At 43.4% G+C, this 18,380-nt stretch overlaps 1 protein-coding gene across 1 annotated transcript in view; it reads left to right on the top strand.

The window, feature by feature from the left end:
- The window catches only part of LOC124135118, a 90,838-nt gene that overhangs the window by 12,662 nt on the left and 59,796 nt on the right, over positions 1 to 18,380 (top strand). Inside the window, exons 6-19 of the mRNA XM_048389482.1 lie at positions 321 to 548; positions 921 to 1,148; positions 1,979 to 2,206; positions 2,579 to 2,806; positions 3,410 to 3,637; positions 4,028 to 4,255; positions 4,865 to 5,092; positions 5,483 to 5,710; positions 6,541 to 6,768; positions 7,158 to 7,385; positions 8,168 to 8,395; positions 8,768 to 8,995; positions 10,242 to 10,469; positions 11,769 to 11,996. Of these exons, the coding sequence (XP_048245439.1) occupies positions 321 to 548; positions 921 to 1,148; positions 1,979 to 2,206; positions 2,579 to 2,806; positions 3,410 to 3,637; positions 4,028 to 4,255; positions 4,865 to 5,092; positions 5,483 to 5,710; positions 6,541 to 6,768; positions 7,158 to 7,385; positions 8,168 to 8,395; positions 8,768 to 8,995; positions 10,242 to 10,469; positions 11,769 to 11,996 (3,192 nt within the window). The remainder of the gene's footprint in view (positions 1 to 320; positions 549 to 920; positions 1,149 to 1,978; positions 2,207 to 2,578; positions 2,807 to 3,409; positions 3,638 to 4,027; positions 4,256 to 4,864; positions 5,093 to 5,482; positions 5,711 to 6,540; positions 6,769 to 7,157; positions 7,386 to 8,167; positions 8,396 to 8,767; positions 8,996 to 10,241; positions 10,470 to 11,768; positions 11,997 to 18,380) is intronic.

Here is an 18,380-nt window from a genome sequence, read left to right as displayed (position 1 = left end):
GACATATCTCACTTCGAAATTGGAAAAAGACTCAACTGTATGGATTGGACATGTCTCACTAGAGGCCTAACATATGCATGTATTACCTAATCACTGGAGGCCATGAATGTCCAAGACCACATACCGATGGAGGCAATGTATCTGCATGATCAAATTTCACAGGAGCCCAAAGATATATGCACACATCACTCTGTAGCATTAATACATGAATAGATATACGTCACAGAAAAGGCTGCGAATATGCATGAACATGATGCTATGGAATATTTAAATATGAAATATGTACATATAAAATCATGTTTATGTATATTATCTGGTAGGCCGTATGCTGTTCTGACCACACCCACTGTTGTCCTGAGGGTAATACCTGTGACTTGGTCACTAAAACATGTCGTAAGGGGGGCATGGTTACAGCGTGGATGGAGAAGACATCAGCCATTAGGAAGGACGTTGGTGACATCCAGTGTGATGCCACACATGAGTGTGTGAACGGGGACACCTGCTGTATGATGGCCAACCACCAGTGGGGATGCTGTCCTATGCCTCAGGTTAGTCTGACGGCTGTGTCTGTGTCTAGCATGTCATGTGTTGGCAGTACCACTGCCAGTATGAACTTCTACCCTGACAGAAGCACCTGTTGTACGATTGCCGACCACTTTGAGACTATTGTCTCACTCTGATGTTACTCTGATGTTTGGTGGATCTGTCTTGAGCTGACTGCCTTTACTTGATTACTTTCAAGCAGCTTAATATTGCCTAATTTGAATTGAGATTATTTTTTATGAAGAATGTGCACAATTTCTAGGAGACACCACATGCTTCTGTTATGCAAAATGCAGCATTATTCACTTCAAGCCAGTCCTCTCGTATCAAATCCACCAGAGAAAAGAGAGTCCTAAGTAAATGCTTCCCTTTCCCAGGCTGTGTGCTGCTCCGATGGCGCCCACTGCTGTCCCAATGGGACCACATGTGACATGCCACATGGCAAATGTAATAAAGCAGGGGGTGTGTCTGTTCCCTGGCTCAACAAACGTCCAGCTGTAAGGAAAGTGAAGGATGTGATGTGTGACCCCAGCCATTTCTGTCCTGGAAACAACACCTGTTGTAAACGAGTGAATGGAGAGTGGGGCTGTTGCCCCTTCCCTCAGGTGATTACTGCATGGAATTACAAGCCAGTCACACCTTGCATGTTGTTTGGCCACTCGGTCCTAATTTACAAGTTTACTGTAGTCTTAGGGTTGAGTTATATATTTCATATTGACAGATTGGAGGTTATAAGTGAGCATGGACATATTGCATGCAAAGTCTATGGATAGACACATCTCACTGTAAATCTATGGATGGACACATCTCACTGTAAATCTATGGATGGACTCATCTCACTGTAAATCTATGGATGGACACATCTCACTGTAAATCTATGGATGGACACATATCACTGTAAATCTATGGATGGACACATATCACTGTAAATCTATGGATTGACACATCTCTCTGTAAATCTATGGATGGACACATCTCACTGTAAATCTATGGATGGACACATATCACTGTAATTCTATGGATGGACACATCTCACTGTAAATCTATGGACAAACAAATCTCACTGAATGTCTTGTGATGAACGCTTCTCACGGTTGTCCTTGTGTGGACATATCTCACTCGAATTTTGGAAGAATATACCACTGTTCAGCATGGATTGGACATGTCTCACTAGAGGCCTAACATATGCATGTATTACCTTATTTCAATGGAGGCCAGGAATGTCCAAGACCACATACCAATGGAGGCAATGTATCTGCATGATCAAAATATGTGAGTAGGCCAAAGATTTCTGCACACATCACTCTGTAATGTTAATATATGAATAGATGTATGTCACAGAAAAGGCTGCAAATATGCATGGACATGGTCCTATGGAATATTTAAATATGACATATGTACGTAAAAAGTGATGTTTATGTATATTATTTGGTAGGCCATATGCTGTTCTGACCACGCCCACTGTTGTCCTGAGGGTAATACCTGTGACTTGGTCACTAAAACATGTCGTAAGGGGGGCGTGGTTACAGCATGGATGGAGAAGATATCAGCCATTAGGAAGGACGTTGGTGACATCCAGTGTGATGCCACACATGAGTGTGTGAACGGGGACACCTGCTGTATGATGGCCAACCAGCAGTGGGGATGCTGTCCTATGCCTCAGGTTAGTCTGACGGCTGTGTCTGTGTCTAGCATGTCATGTGTTGGCAGTACCACTGCCAGTGTGAACTTCTACCCTGACAGAAGCACCTGTTGTACGATGGCCGACCACTTTGAGACTATTGTCTCACTCTGATGTTACTCTGATGTTTGGTGGATCTGTCTGGAGCTGACTGCCTTTACTTGATTACTTTCAATCAGCTTAATATTGCCTAATTTGAATTGAGATGATTTTTTATGAAGAATGTGCACAATTTCTAGGAGACAGCACATGCTACTGTTATGCAAAATGCAGCATTATTCACTTCAAGCCAGTCCTCTGGTATCAAATCCACCAGAGAAAAGAGAGTCCTAAGTAAATGCTTCCCTTTCCCAGGCTGTGTGCTGCTCCGATGGCGCCCACTGCTGTCCCAATGGGACCACATGTGACATGCCACATGGCAAATGTAATAAACCAGGGGGTGTGTCTGTTCCCTGGCTCAACAAACGTCCAGCTGTAAGGAAAGTGAAGGATGTGATGTGTGACCCCAATCATTTCTGTCCTGGAAACAACACCTGTTGTAAACGAGTGAATGGAGAGTGGGGCTGTTGCCCCTTCCCTCAGGTGATTACTGCATGGAATTACAAGCCAGTCACACCTTGCATGTTGTTTGACCACTCGGTCCTAATTTACAAGTTTACTGTAGCCTAAGGGTTGAGATATATTTCATATTGACAGATTGGAGGTTATAAGTGAGCATGGACATATTGCATGCAAAGTCTATGGATGGACACATCTCACTGTAAATCTATGGATGGACACATGTCACTGTAAGTCTATGGACAAACAAATCCCTCTGAATGTCTTGTGATGAACGCTTCTCACGGTTGTCCTTGTGTGGACATATCTCACTCTGATTCTGGAAGAAGACCCCACTGTTCTGTATAGATTGGACATGTCTCACTAGAGGCCTAACATATGCATGTATTACCTTATTTCACCGGAGGCCATGAATGTTCAAAGACAACATACTGATGGAGGCAATGTATCTGCATGATCAAATCTCAAAGGAGCCTAAAGATATATGCACACATCACTCTGTAGCATTAATACATGAATAGATATACATCACAGAAAAGGCTGCGAATATGCATGAACATGATGCTATGGATATTTAAGTATGAAATATGTACATATAAAATCATGTTTATGTATATTATCTGGTAGGCCGTATGCTGTTCTGACCACACCCACTGTTGTCCTGAGGGTAATACCTGTGACTTGGTCTCTAAAACATGTCGTAAGGGGGGCATGGTTACAGCGTGGATGGAGAAGACATCAGCCATTAGGAAGGACGTTGGTGACATCCAGTGTGATGCCACACATGAGTGTGTGAACGGGGACACCTGCTGTATGATGGCCAACCACCAGTGGGGATGCTGTCCTATGCCTCAGGTTAGTCTGACGGCTGTGTCTGTGTCTAGCATGTCTTGTGTTGGCAGTACCACTGCCAGTGTGAACTTCTACCCTGACAGAAGCACCTGCTATATGATGGCAGACCACTTTGAGACTGTTGTCTCACTCTGATGTTACTCTGATGTTTGGTGGATCTGTCTTGAGTTGACTGCCTTTACTTGATTACTTTCAATCAGCTTAATATTGCCTAATTTGAATTGAGATGTTTAATTTTATGAAGAATGTGCACAGTTCCTAGGAGAAAGCACATGCTGCTATTTGCTGCCAAATTACTGATGCAATATTGAGCATTATTCACTCGATGCCAGTCCTCTGGTATCAAATCAACCTAAGACAAGAGAGTCCTAATTGAATGCTTCCCTTTCCCAGGCTGTGTGCTGCTCCGATGGCGCCCACTGCTGTCCAAATGGGACCACATGTGACATGCCACATGGCAAATGTAATAAAGCAGGGGGTGTGTCTGTTCCCTGGCTCAACAAACGTCCAGCTGTAAGGAAAGTGAAGGATGTGATGTGTGACCCCAGCCACTTCTGTCCTGGAAACAACACCTGTTGTAAACGAGTGAATGGAGAGTGGGCGTGTTGCCCCCTCCCTCAGGTGATTACTGCATGGAATTACAAGTCAGTCACACCTTGCATGTTGTTTGACTGCTCGGTCCTAATTTACAAGTTAACTGTAGTCTTAGGTTTGAGTTATATATTTCATATTAACAGAGTGGAGGTAATAAGTGAGCATGGACATATTGCATGCAAGGTCCATGTATGTACACCTCTCACTGTAAATCTATGGATGGACACATCTCACTGTAAGTCTATGGATGGACAAACAAATCTCCATGAATGTCGAGTGATGAACGCTTCTCACAGTTGTCCTTGTATGGACTTATATCACTCTGATTTTGGAAGAGGATCCCACTGTTCTGTATGGATACGACATGTCTCACTAGAGGCCTAACATATGCATGCATTACCTTATTTCAATGGAAGCCATGAATGTCCAAGACCACATACCGATGGAGGCAATGTCTCTGCATGATCAAATCTCACAGGAGGCCAAAGATATATGCACACATCACTTTGTAGCATTAATACATGAATAGATATACGTCACAGAAAAGGCTGCAAATATGCATGAACATGATGCTATGGAATATTTAAATATGAAATATGTACATATAAGGTCATGTTTATGTATATTATCTGGTAGGCCGTATGCTGTTCTGACCACGTCCACTGTTGTCCTGAGGGTAATACCTGTGACTTGGTCACTAAAACATGTGATAAGGGGGGCATGGTTACAGCGTGGATGGAGAAGACATCAGCCATTAGGAAGGACGTTGGTGACATCCAGTGTGATGCCACACATGAGTGTGTGAACGGGGACACCTGCTGTATGATGGCCAACCACCAGTGGGGATGCTGTCCTATGCCTCAGGTTGGTCTCACGGCTGTGTCTGTGTCTAGCATGTCGTGTGTTGGCAGCACCACTGCCAGTATGAACTTCTACCCTAACAGAAGCACATGCTATACAATGGCCGACCACTTTGAGACTGTTGTCTCACTCTGATGTTACTCTGATGTTTGGTGGATCTGTCTTGAGCTGACTGCCTTTACTTGATTACTTTGAAGCAGCTTAATATTGCCTAATTTGAATTGAGATGTTTAATTTTATGAAGAATGTGCACAGTTTCTAGGAGACAGCACATGCTGCTATTTGCTGCCAGATTACTGATGCAATATTGAGCATTATTCACTTGATGCCAGTCCTCTGGTATCAAATCCACCAGAGAAAAGAGAGTCGTAATTAAATGCTTCCCTTTCCCAGGCTGTGTGCTGCTCCGATGGCGCCCACTGCTGTCCCAATGGGACCACATGTGACATGCCACATGGCAAATGTAATAAAGCAGGGGGTGTGTCTGTTCCCTGGCTCAACAAACGTCCAGCTGTAAGGAAAGTGAAGGATGTGATGTGTGACCCCAACCATTTCTGTCCTGGAAACAACACCTGTTGTAAACGAGTGAATGGAGAGTGGGGCTGTTGCCCCTTCCCTCAGGTGATTACTGCATGGAATTACAAGCCAGTCACACCTTGCTTGTTGTTTGGCCACTCGGTCCTAATTTACATTTTTACTGTAGTCATAGGATTTAGTTATATATTTCATATTGACAGAGTGGAGGTTATAAGAGAGCACGGACATATTGCATGCAAAGTCTGTGTATGGACCCATCTCACTGTAAATCTATGGATGGACACATCTCACTGTAAATCTATGGATGGACACATCTCACTGTAAATCTATGGATGGACTCATCTCTCTGTAAATCTATGGATGGACACATATCACTGAAAATCTATGGATGGACACATCTCTCTGTAAATCTATGGATGGACACATCTCTCTGTAAATCTATGGATGGACACATCTCACTGTAAATCTATGGATGGACACATATCACTGTAATTCTATGGATGGACACATCTCACTGTAAATCTATGGACAAACAAATCTCACTGAATGTCTTGTGATGAATGCTTCTCACGGTTGTCCTTGTGTGGACATATCTCACTCTGATTTTGGAAGAAGATACCACTGTTCACCATGGATTGGACATGTCTCACTAGAGGCCTAACATATGCATGCATTACCTTATTTCAATGGAGGCCAGGAATGTCCAAGACCACATACCAATGGAGGCAATGTATCTGCATGATCAAAATATGTGAGTAGGCCAAAGATTTCTGCACACATCACTCTGTAGCGTTAATACATGAATAGATGTATGTCACAGAAAAGGCTGCAAATATGCATGAACATGATGCTATGGAATATTTAAATATGACATATGTACGTAAAAAGTGATGTTCATGTATATTATCTGGTAGGCCGTATGCTGTTCTGACCACACCCACTGTTGTCCTGAGGGTAATACCTGTGACTTGGTCACTAAAACATGTCGTAAGGGGGACGTGGTTACAGCATGGATGGAGAAGACATCAGCCATTAGGAAGGACATTGGTGACATCCAGTGTGATGCCACACATGAGTGTGTGAACGGGGACACCTGCTGTATGATGGCCAACCACCAGTGGGGATGCTGTCCTATGCCTCAGGTTAGTCTGACGGCTGTGTCTGTGTCTAGCATGTCATGTGTTGACAGTATCACTGCCAGTGTGAACTTCTACCCTGACAGAAGCACCTGCTATACGATGGCCGACCACTTTGAGACTGTTGTCTCACTCTGATGTTACTCTGATGTTTGGTGGATCTGTCTTGAGCTGACTGCCTTTACTTGATTACTTTGAAGCAGCTTAATATTGCCTTATTTGAATTGAGATGTTTGATTTTATGAAGAATGTGCACAATTCCTAGAGACAGCACATGCTGCTATTTGCAGCCAAATTACTGATGCAATATTGAGCATTATTCACTCCAAGCCAGTCCTCTGGTATCAAATCAACCCGAGACAAGAGAGTCCTAATTGAATGCTTCCCTTTCCCAGGCTGTGTGCTGCTCCGATGGCGCCCACTGCTGTCCCAATGGGACCACATGTGACATGCCACATGGCAAATGTAATAAAGCAGGGGGTGTGTCTGTTCCCTGGCTCAACAAACGTCCAGCAGTAAGGAAAGTGAAGGATGTGATGTGTGACCCCAACCATTTCTGTCCTGGAAACAACACCTGTTGTAAACGAGTGAATGGAGAGTGGGCGTGTTGCCCCCTCCCTCAGGTGATTACTGCATGGAATTACAAGTCAGTCACACCTTGCTTGTTGTTTGGCCACTCGGTCCAAATTTACAAGTTTACTGTAGTCTAAGGGTTGAGTTATATATTTCACATTGACAGATTGGAGGTTATAAGTGAGCATGGACATATTGCATGCAAAGTCTGTTTATGGATACATCTCACTGTAAGTCTAGGGAGGTACACATCTCACTGTAAATCAATAAATGTACATATCTCACTGTAAATCTATGTATGGACACATCTCACTGTAAGTCTAAGGATGGACACATCTCACTGAATGCCTAGTGAGGGAACCATCTCACAGTTGTCCTTGTGTGGACATATCTCACTATGTATTGGGTAAGAAGATCCCTCTGTTCTGTATGGATTGGACATGTCTCACTGGCAATGTCTCCCATCTCAGTGTAAATCTGTGACTGAGCACATGTCACAGTTGTCCTTGTGTGGACATATCTCACTTCGAATTTGAATGACTCAACTTTATTGATTGGACATGTCTCACAAGAGGCCCAACATGTGCATGTATTACCTTATTTCACTGGAGGCTATGAATGTCCAAGACAACATACCAATGGAGGCAATGTATCTGCATGATCAAATCTCACAGGAGGCCAAAGATATATGCACACATCACTTTGTAGCATTAATACATGAATAAATATATTTCACAGAAAAGGCTGCAAATATGCATGAACATGATGCTATGGAATATTTAAATATGAAATATGTACATATAAAGTCATGTTTATGTATATTATCTGGTAGGCCGTATGCTGTTCTGACCACTCCCATTGTTGTCCTGAGGGTAATACCTGTGACTTGGTCACTAAAACATGTGATAAGGGGGGCGTGGCTACAGCGTGGATGGAGAAGACATCAGCCATTAGGAAGGACGTTGGTGACATCCAGTGTGATGCCACACATGAGTGTGTGAACGGGGACACCTGCTGTATGATGGCAAACCACCAGTGGGGATGCTGTCCTATGCCTCAGGTTAGTCTGACGGCTGTGTCTGTGTCTAGCATGTCATGTGTTGGCAGTACCACTGCCAGTGTGAACTTCTACCCTGACAGAAGCACCTGTTGTACGATGGCCGACCACTTTGAGACTATTGTCTCACTCTGATGTTACTCTGATGTTTGGTGGATCTGTCTGGAGCTGACTGCCTTTACTTGATTACTTTCAATCAGCTTAATATTGCCTAATTTGAATTGAGATGATTTTTTATGAAGAATGTGCACAATTTCTAGGAGACACCACATGCTACTGTTATGCAAAATGCAGCATTATTCACTTCAAGCCAGTCCTCTGGTATCAAATCCACCAGAGAAAAGAGAGTCCTAAGTAAATGCTTCCCTTTCCCAGGCTGTGTGCTGCTCCGATGGCGCCCACTGCTGTCCCAATGGGACCACATGTGACATGCCACATGGCAAATGTAATAAAGCAGGGGGTGTGTCTGTTCCCTGGCTCAACAAACGTCCAGCTGTAAGGAAAGTGAAGGATGTGATGTGTGACCCCAGCCATTTCTGTCCTGGAAACAACACCTGTTGTAAACGAGTGAATGGAGAGTGGGCGTGTTGCCCCCTCCCTCAGGTGATTACTGCATGGAATTACAAGCCAGTCACACCTTGCATGTTGTTTGACCACTCGGTCCTAATTTACAAGTTTAGTGTAGTCTTAGGGTTGAGTTATATATTTCATATTGACAGATTGAAGGTTATAAGTGAGCATGGACATGTTGCATGCAAAGTCCGTGTATGTACACATCTCATGGTAAACCTTAGAAAATGGATGGACATCAGTGACTGTAAATCTATCGATGTATCTCACTAGATCCGAGCATGGATGACTCTCACTGGAGGCTACAGACATATTTCAATGTCTCTCATTTGATCCGAGCATGGATGCCTCTCACTGGAGGCTACAGACATATTGAGATGTATCTCACTTGATCTGAGCATAGATGCCTCTCACTGGAGGCTACAGTCATATTTCAATGTCTCTCATTTGATCCGAGCATGGATGCCTCTCACTGGAGGCTACAGACATATTGAGATGTATCTCACTTGATCTGAGCATGGATGCCTCTCACTGGAGGCTACAGATATATCGAGATGTATCTCACTTGATCTGAGCATATATGCCTCTCACTGGAGGCTACAGACACATTTGAATGTCTCTCATTTGATCCGAGCATGGATGCCTCTCACTGGAGGCTACAGACATATTGAGATGTATCTCACTTGACCTGAGCATGGATGCCTCTCACTGGAGGCTACAGACATATTGAGATGTATCTCACTTGATCCGAGCATGGATGCCTCTCACTGGAGGCTACAGACATATTGAGATGTATCTCACTTGACCTGAGCATGGATGCCTCTCACTGGAGGCTACAGACATATCGAGATGTATCTCACTTTATCTGAGCATGGACATATCTTGCAGGAAATTGATATGCATGCATATTAAATTTAAGGAAAGGAATATTACTAGAAATCTACTTGTACAGTACTGTATATGTAACCATAGATTTTGCGCCTGTTCTCATGATGTAAACTGGATGCAGGCTAAAAAAGACATTTGGATGATTTTACTTCAGCTTGACGTTTTGCTCCATGTACTTGTCTGTACATGTGTATGTCCATTTCCAGATTTGAATGCTTAACTCACATCAAGCACACAGTGAACTCTGTTCATTACAAATGTTGGCTTTTGAATAGCTGCATAATTGCTTGCGTTAAATTTATCATTATGATTCACTCACTCACTCGCCAGTCATCTGGTATCAAATCAACCCGAGACAAGAGAGTCCTAATTGAATGCTTCCCTTCCCCAGGCTGTGTGCTGCTCCGATGGCGCCCACTGCTGTCCCAATGGGACCACATGTGACATGCCACATGGCAAATGTAATAAAGCAGGGGGTGTGTCTGTTCCCTGGCTCAACAAACGTCCAGCTGTAAGGAAAGTGAAGGATGTGATGTGTGACCCCAGCCATTTCTGTCCTGGAAACAACACCTGTTGTAAACGAGTGAATGGAGAGTGGGCGTGTTGCCCCCTCCCTCAGGTGATTACTGCATGGAATTACAAGCCAGTCACACCTTGCATGTTGTTTGACCACTCGGTCCTAATTTACAAGTTTACTGTAGTCTTAGGGTTGAGTTATATATTTCATATTGACAGAGTGGAGGTTATAAGTGAGCATGGACATGTTGCATGCAAAGTCCGTGTATGGACACATCTCACTGTAAATCTATGGATGGCCACATCTCACTGAATGCCTAGTGATGATCCATCTCACAGTTGTCCTTGTGTGGACATATCTCACTATGTATTGGGTAAGAAGATCCCACTGTTCTGTATGGATTAAACATATCTCACTGGCAATATCTCCCATCTTACTTTTTATCTGTGACTGAGCACATGTCACAGTTGTCCTTGTGTGGACATATCTCACTTCGAATTTGGAAGACTCAACTGTATTGATTGGACATGTTTCACAAGAGGCCCAACATATGCATGTATTACCATATTTCACTAGAGGCTATGAATGTCCAAGACCACATACCAATGGAGGCAATGTATCTGCATGATCAAATCTCACAGGAGGCCAAAGATATATGCACACATCACTTTGTAGCATTAATACATGAATAAATATATTTCACAGAAAAGGCTGCGAATATGCATGAACATGATGCTATGGAATATTTAAATATGAAATATGTACACATAAAGTCATGTTTATGTATATTATCTGGTAGGCCGTATGCTGTTCTGACCACTCCCATTGATGTCCTGAGGGTAATACCTGTGACTTGGTCACTAAAACATGTTGTAAGGGGGGCGTAGTTACAGCGTGGATGGAGAAGACTTCAGCCATTAGGAAGGACGTTGGTGACATCCAGTGTGATGCCACACATGAGTGTGTGAACGGGGACACCTGCTGTATGATGGCCAACCACCAGTGGGGATGCTGTCCTATGCCTCAGTTTAGTCTGACGGCTGTGTCTGTGTCTAGCATGTCATGTGTTGGCAGTACCACTGCCAGTGTGAACTTCTACCCTGACAGAAGCACCTGTTGTACGATGGCCGACCACTTTGAGACTGTTGTCTCACTCTGATGTTACTCTGATGTATGGTGGATCTGTCTTGAGCTGACTGCCTTTACTTGATTACTTTTAATCAGCTTAATATTGCCTAATTTGAATTGAGATTGGTTTTTTTATGAAGAATGTGCACAATTTCTAGGAGACACCACATGCTACTGTTATGCAAAATGCAGCATTATTCACTTCAAGCCAGTCCTCTGGTATCAAATCCACCAGAGAAAAGAGAGTCCTAAGTAAATTCTTCCCTTTCCCAGGCTGTGTGCTGCTCCGATGGCGCCCACTGCTGTCCCAATGGGACCACATGTGACATGCCACATGGCAAATGTAATAAAGCAGGGGGTGTGTCTGTTCCCTGGCTCAACAAACGTCCAGCTGTAAGGAAAGTGAAGGATGTGATGTGTGACCCCAGCCATTTCTGTCCTGGAAACAACACCTGTTGTAAACGAGTGAATGGAGAGTGGGCGTGTTGCCCCCTCCCTCAGGTGATTACTGCATGGAATTACAAGCCAGTCACACCTTGCATGTTGTTTGACCACTCGGTCCTAATTTACAAGTTTACTGTAGTCTTAGGGTTGAGTTATATATTTCATATTGACAGAGTGGAGGTTATAAGTGAGCATGGACATATTGCATGCAAAGTCTGTGTATGTACACATCTCATGGTAAACCTTAGAAAATGGATGGACATCAGTGACTTTAAATCTATCGATGTATCTCACTTGACCTGAGCATGGATGCCTCTCACTGGAGGCTACAGACATATTGAGATATATCTCACTTAATCTGAGCATGGATGCCTCTCACTGGAGGCTACAGACATATTGAGATGTCTCTCACTTGACCTGAGCATGGATGCCTCTCACTGGAGGCTACAGATATATAGAGATGCCTCTCACTTGACCTGAGCATGGATGCCTCTCACTGGAGGCTACAGTCATATTGAGATGTATCTCACTTGACCTGAGCATGGATGCCTCTCACTGGAGGCTACAGTCATATTGAGATGTATCTCACTTGACCTGAGCATGGATGCCTCTCACTGGAGGCTACAGATATATCGAGATGTATCTCACTTGACCTGAGCATGGATGCCTCTCACTGAAGGCTACAGACATATTAAGATGTATCTCACTTAACCTGAGCATGGATGCCTCTCACTGGAGGCTACAGACATATTGAGATGTATCTCACTTGACCTGAGCATGGATGCCTCTCACTAGAGGCTACAGACATATTGAGATATATCTCACTTGACCTGAGCATGGATGCCTCTCACTGGAGGCTACAGACATATTGAGATGCCTCTCACTTGGTCTGAGCATGAATGCCTCTCACTTGATCTCAGCATGAATGCCTCTCACTTGAAGCTACAGACATATTGAGATATATCTCACTTGACCTGAGCATGGATGCCTCTCACTTGGTCTGAGCATGGATGCCTCTCACTTGGTCTGAGCATGAATGCCTCTCACTTGGTCTGAGCATGGATGCCTCTCACTTGGTCTGAGCATGAATGCCTCTCACTTGGTCTGAGCATGGATGCCTCTCACTTGATCTCAGCATGAATGCCTCTCACTTGAAGCTACAGACATATTGAGATGTATCTCACTTGACCCGAGCAAGGATGCCTCTCACTGGAAGCCACAGACATATTGAGATGTCTCTCACTTGGTCTGAGCATGGATGCCTCTCACTTGGTCTGAGCATGGATGCCTCTCACTTGGTCTGAGCATGGATGCCTCTCACTTGATCTCAGCATGAATGCCTCTCACTTGAAGCTACAGACATATTGAGATGTATCTCACTTGACCCGAGCAAGGATGCCTCTCACTGGAAGCCACAGACATATTGAGATGTCTCTCACTTGACCTGAGCATGGATGTCTCTCACTTGACCTGAGCATGGATGCCTCTCACTTGGTCTGAGCATGGATGCCTCTCACTGGAGGCTGCAGACATATTGAGATGTATCTCACTTCATCTGAGCATGGACATATCTTGCAGGAAATTGATATGCATGCATATTTCATTTAAGGAAAGGAATATTACTAGAAATCTACTTGTACAGTACTGTATATGTAACCATAGATTTGGGGCCGGTTCTCATGATGTAAACTGGATGCAGGCTAAAAAAGACATTTGGATGATTATACTTCAGCTTGACGTTTTGCTCTATGTACTTGTCTGTACATGTGTATGTCCATTTCCAGATTTGAATGCTTAACTCACATCAAGCACACAGTGAACTCAGTTCATTACAAATGTTGGCTTTTGAATAGCTGCATAATTGCTTGCGTTAAATTTATCATTATGATTCACTCACTCACTCACTCGCCAGTCATCTGGTATCAAATCAACCTGAGACAAGCGAGTCCTAATTGAATGCTTCCCTTCCCCAGGCTGTGTGCTGCTCCGATGGCGCCCACTGCTGTCCAAATGGGACCACATGTGACATGCCACATGGCAAATGTAATAAAGCAGGGGGTGTGTCTGTTCCCTGGCTCAACAAACGTCCAGCTAGTCAGAAGATGACAGTCATTCAGATGAGCATTGGACATCAACCATAGATGGACAAAATTTCCAAATGACTGGCGATTTGGATTCCAGCTATAGGTCACTTTGACTGGTTGTCCATAACTATGTAAGATTCATTTTGTAACCAAATGAGGTTCATTCATCACATATTATTTGTCTTTTAACAATGCATATGTTGAAAATGATAGCGAAGGGTCAGAGTTCACTCACCCTTGCTGATTTGTGTCAATTCAAGGCTCTATGTCACATGATGTGATTGGCTGTTGCCCAGCAACCAGATATTGTTGACCTCACTATATTTCATTTGATTTTACTGTAGATTAGAAGATTTGTTAAATATTTTTTCAGGGTTTTACCTTGACCTACAAAACTAGTGGTCCAGAGGACCCACAGTTACTAACTACAAGGGTTCTCTAAGGGTGTGAGGTATTACCGGTATATCTGCATATTTTTTGAATGAGTAAACTTTATGTTGTACCAGCATCTTGTTTTGCTCCATTTATAATCTTCAGTTCATACCTTAATGTATCAGATTGCTTCTGAATTAAAAATTTTGAATTATACAATATATCGTGATACGTATCGCAATACGGCCTTGTGCATTGCAAAATATTGTGATGCACTTTAAACCTCCAATACCATCCCTAGTCCTTACGGGAAATATGAAAGTCCTGTAAAGTAATGAAATGGTGTAGCATACTGTACTGTAAGATTTATTGATGACTTCAGTTACAGGATTTTTATGTTTTAGTACATTGAATATTTTTGTGCATCCCCCGGGACACAATATTTATTGTTAATTGTCCATTCTATACATTTTTGCGGATGGGAAGCACATTTCTGTGTCGCGGGGTTCTCACATCAATGACATACCTCAAACTTTAAACCACACAAGTAAAAACCTAATTTAATGATAGTACTGGTAGTTTGTATTGTCAGTATATATGTCAAGTCTTTTTTCCCCAAAGGGTAGAGGCGTAGCCTTGTTGCCAAGATTTGGCCAGGCCTTGGTTCTATTCCCAAAATTGGTACACTGTGTGAAGACCATTTATTGTGCCCTCTGCCGTGATATTGCCCAAATATTAAGAGCAGATCAAAACCTCACTCACTCACTCACTCTTCCCCATCTGTGATACATCATGTGATCAGAATATCATGTGTAGTGTTTGTAATGTAAGCAATTTCATTATGATTATGGGCGGTGGGGTAGCCAAGTGGTTAAAACTTTCGCTCGTCACGCTGAAGACCCGGGTTCGATTCCCCACATGGGTACAATGTGTAAAGCCCATTTCTGGTGTCCCCCACCGTGATATTGCTGGAATATTGCAAAAAGTGGCGTAAAACCATACTCACTGACTCATTATGATTACAATGGCCAGAGGGCGGTCGGGTAGCCTAGTGGATAAAGCGTTTGCTCGTCACGCCAAAGACCGGGGTTCGATTCCCAACATGGGTACAATGTGTGAAGCCCATTTCTGGTCTCCCCGCTGTGATATTGCTGGAGTATTGCTAAAAGCGGCGTAAAACCAAGCTCGCTCACTCACTCACTACAATGGCCAGATGCCGTTATCTATAAACCTACACAAGTTGGCTTGTAGTCCTGTACAGACTGCATGACATCACTGGAAGGGCAGGACGTGCTTACCCTTTTCACGAACATCTAGTGTCATCACTTACTTTCAGGGGCGGTCGGGTAGCCAAGTGGTTAAAGCGTTCGCTCATCACGCCAAAGACCCGGGTTCGATTCCCAACATGGGTACAATGTGTGAAGCCCATTTCTGGTGTCCCCGCCGTGATATTGCTGGAGTATTGCTAAAAGCGGCGTAAAACCATACTCACTCCCTTACTTTCAGTGGTCCTTTGCCTTTTGCACCCAATGGAAACTGTTTCGTCAGATATCCAGGATGGTTGTTCGCTTGCATTACTTATTTATTTTTACTAGCATCTTCACAATTTTCAAAGTTTTCGCAAACTGTAAGACATTCTTTTCCCTGACTGACACAAGCTACATCAAAGGCCCACATAGAAATAGTCAGCAATGAGAAATATATGTAATTCACAATGATGATTCTTTTTCATGTGTTATGATAGGATGTGCAGGATAAATGAGGTGCATGATGGTACACCTTGAGGTACACCTTGAGGTACACCTTGAACCTCCATGTATCGTACCACTCAGCAAAGATACTTCTGGGACTGGCTTTTACGTGCATTGCAAACATTGAATACATTTTTGCAAATGATATTATTGTTGTATTTTAGTCATATGTACATGTTACTTTAAGTGCTGTTTTGGCATTCCTCCTCCAGCTCTGTTCTTTGGTAACATGCCAGTTGTTTAATAGGATAGAACAACACGAGGTGTTTTATACAAATCCATTCATAATCTGTAAGTATCTTCTTCCTGTAATTGTCATAGTGCATTGATACATATTTAGATAAATAGACAGGTAGCCACATACAGAGGCCTGCTGCTTGTGGATGTTTTTGTAAATATATCCATATTTTAAATGTCTTGTATGAGATGTGTGAAAATAAACTTCTTTTGTTATTAACAAGTGTTTGTGAATCAGTATTGCAATATTAGTCGTTTTTGACGTGACTACTTTGTCATTATTGGCTTTTAATCCAAGAACTTCACATCTGGCATCAGATCAAGGGCTCACTTCACTTGGTCTGTATTTCCTTCACATCAAGGGCTTCACCTCACTTGGTCTGTATTTCCTTCACATCAAGGGCGTCACTTCACTTGGTCTGTATTGCCTTCACATCAAGGGCTTCACCTCACTTGGTCTGTATTGTATTCACATCAAGGGCGTCACTTCACTTGGTCTGTAATGCCTTCACGTAAAGGGTGTTACTTCACTTGGTCTGTATTGCCTTAACATCAAAGGCTTCACGTCACTTTGTCTGCATTGCCTTCACATCAAGGATGTTACTTCACTTGGTCTGTATTGCCTTCACATCAAGGGCTTCACTTCACTTGGTCTGTATTGCCTTCACATCAAGGGTGTCACTTCACTTGGTCTGTATTGCCTTCACATCAAGGGCATCACTTCACTTGGTCTGTAATGCCTTCACATCAAGGGCATCACTTCACTTGGTCTGTAATGCCTTCACATCAAGGGCATCACTTCACTTGGTCTGTATTGCCTTCACATCAAGGGCATCACTTCACTTGGTCTGTATTGCCTTCACATCAAGGGCATCACTTCACTTGGTCTGTATTGCCTTCACATCAAGGGCATCACTTCACTTGGTCTGTAATGCCTTCACATCAAGGGCATCACTTCACTTGGTCTGTATTGCCTTCACATCTAGGGCATCACTTCACATGGTCTGTATTGCCTTCACATCAAGGGCATCACTTCACTTGGTCTGTATTGCCTTCACGTAAAGAGTTACTTCTCTTCATCTGTAATGCCTTCACATCAAGGGCGTCACTTCACTTGGTCTGTATTGCCTTCACATCTAGGGCATCACTTCACATGGTCTGTATTGCCTTCACATCAAGGGCATCACTTCACTTGGTCTGTATTGCCTTCACGTAAAGAGTTACTTCTCTTCATCTGTAATGCCTTCACATCAAGGGCGTCACTTCACTTGGTCTGTATTGCCTTCACATCAAGGGTTCACTTCACTTGCTCTGTATTGTCTTCACACCAAGGGCATCACTTCACTTGGTCTGTATTGCCTTCACATCAAGGGCATCACTTCACTTGGTCTGTATTGCCTTCACGTAAAGAGTTACTTCTCTTCATCTGTAATGCCTTCACATCAAGGGCGTCACTTCACTTGGTCTGTATTGCCTTCACATCTAGGGCATCACTTCACATGGTCTGTATTGCCTTCACATCAAGGGCATCACTTCACTTGGTCTGTATTGCCTTCACGTAAAGAGTTACTTCTCTTCATCTGTAATGCCTTCACATCAAGGGCGTCACTTCACTTGGTCTGTATTGCCTTCACATCAAGGGCTTCACCTCACTTGGTCTGTATTGTATTCACATCAAGGGCGTCACTTCACTTGGTCTGTATTGCCTTCACATCAAGGGCATCACTTCACTTGGTCTGTATTGCCTTCACACCAAGGGCATCACTTCACTTGGTCTGTATTGCCTTCACATGAAGGGCGTCACTTCACGTGGTCTGTATTGCCTTCACATCAAGGGTGTTACTTAACTTTTGTCTGTATTGCCTTCACATCAAGGACATCACTTCACCTGGTCTGTGATGCCTTCACATCAAGGGCATCACTTCACTTGGTCTGTATTGCCTTCACATCAAGGGCATTACTTCACTTGGTCTGTAATGCCTTCATGGAAAGGGCAT

This window comes from Haliotis rufescens, unplaced genomic scaffold (assembly GCF_023055435.1).
Source record: "Haliotis rufescens isolate VD_foot unplaced genomic scaffold, xgHalRufe1.0.p SCAF_10, whole genome shotgun sequence".
NCBI lineage: Eukaryota > Metazoa > Mollusca > Gastropoda > Lepetellida > Haliotidae > Haliotis > Haliotis rufescens.
This window is presented reverse-complemented; position numbering and strand designations above follow the sequence as displayed.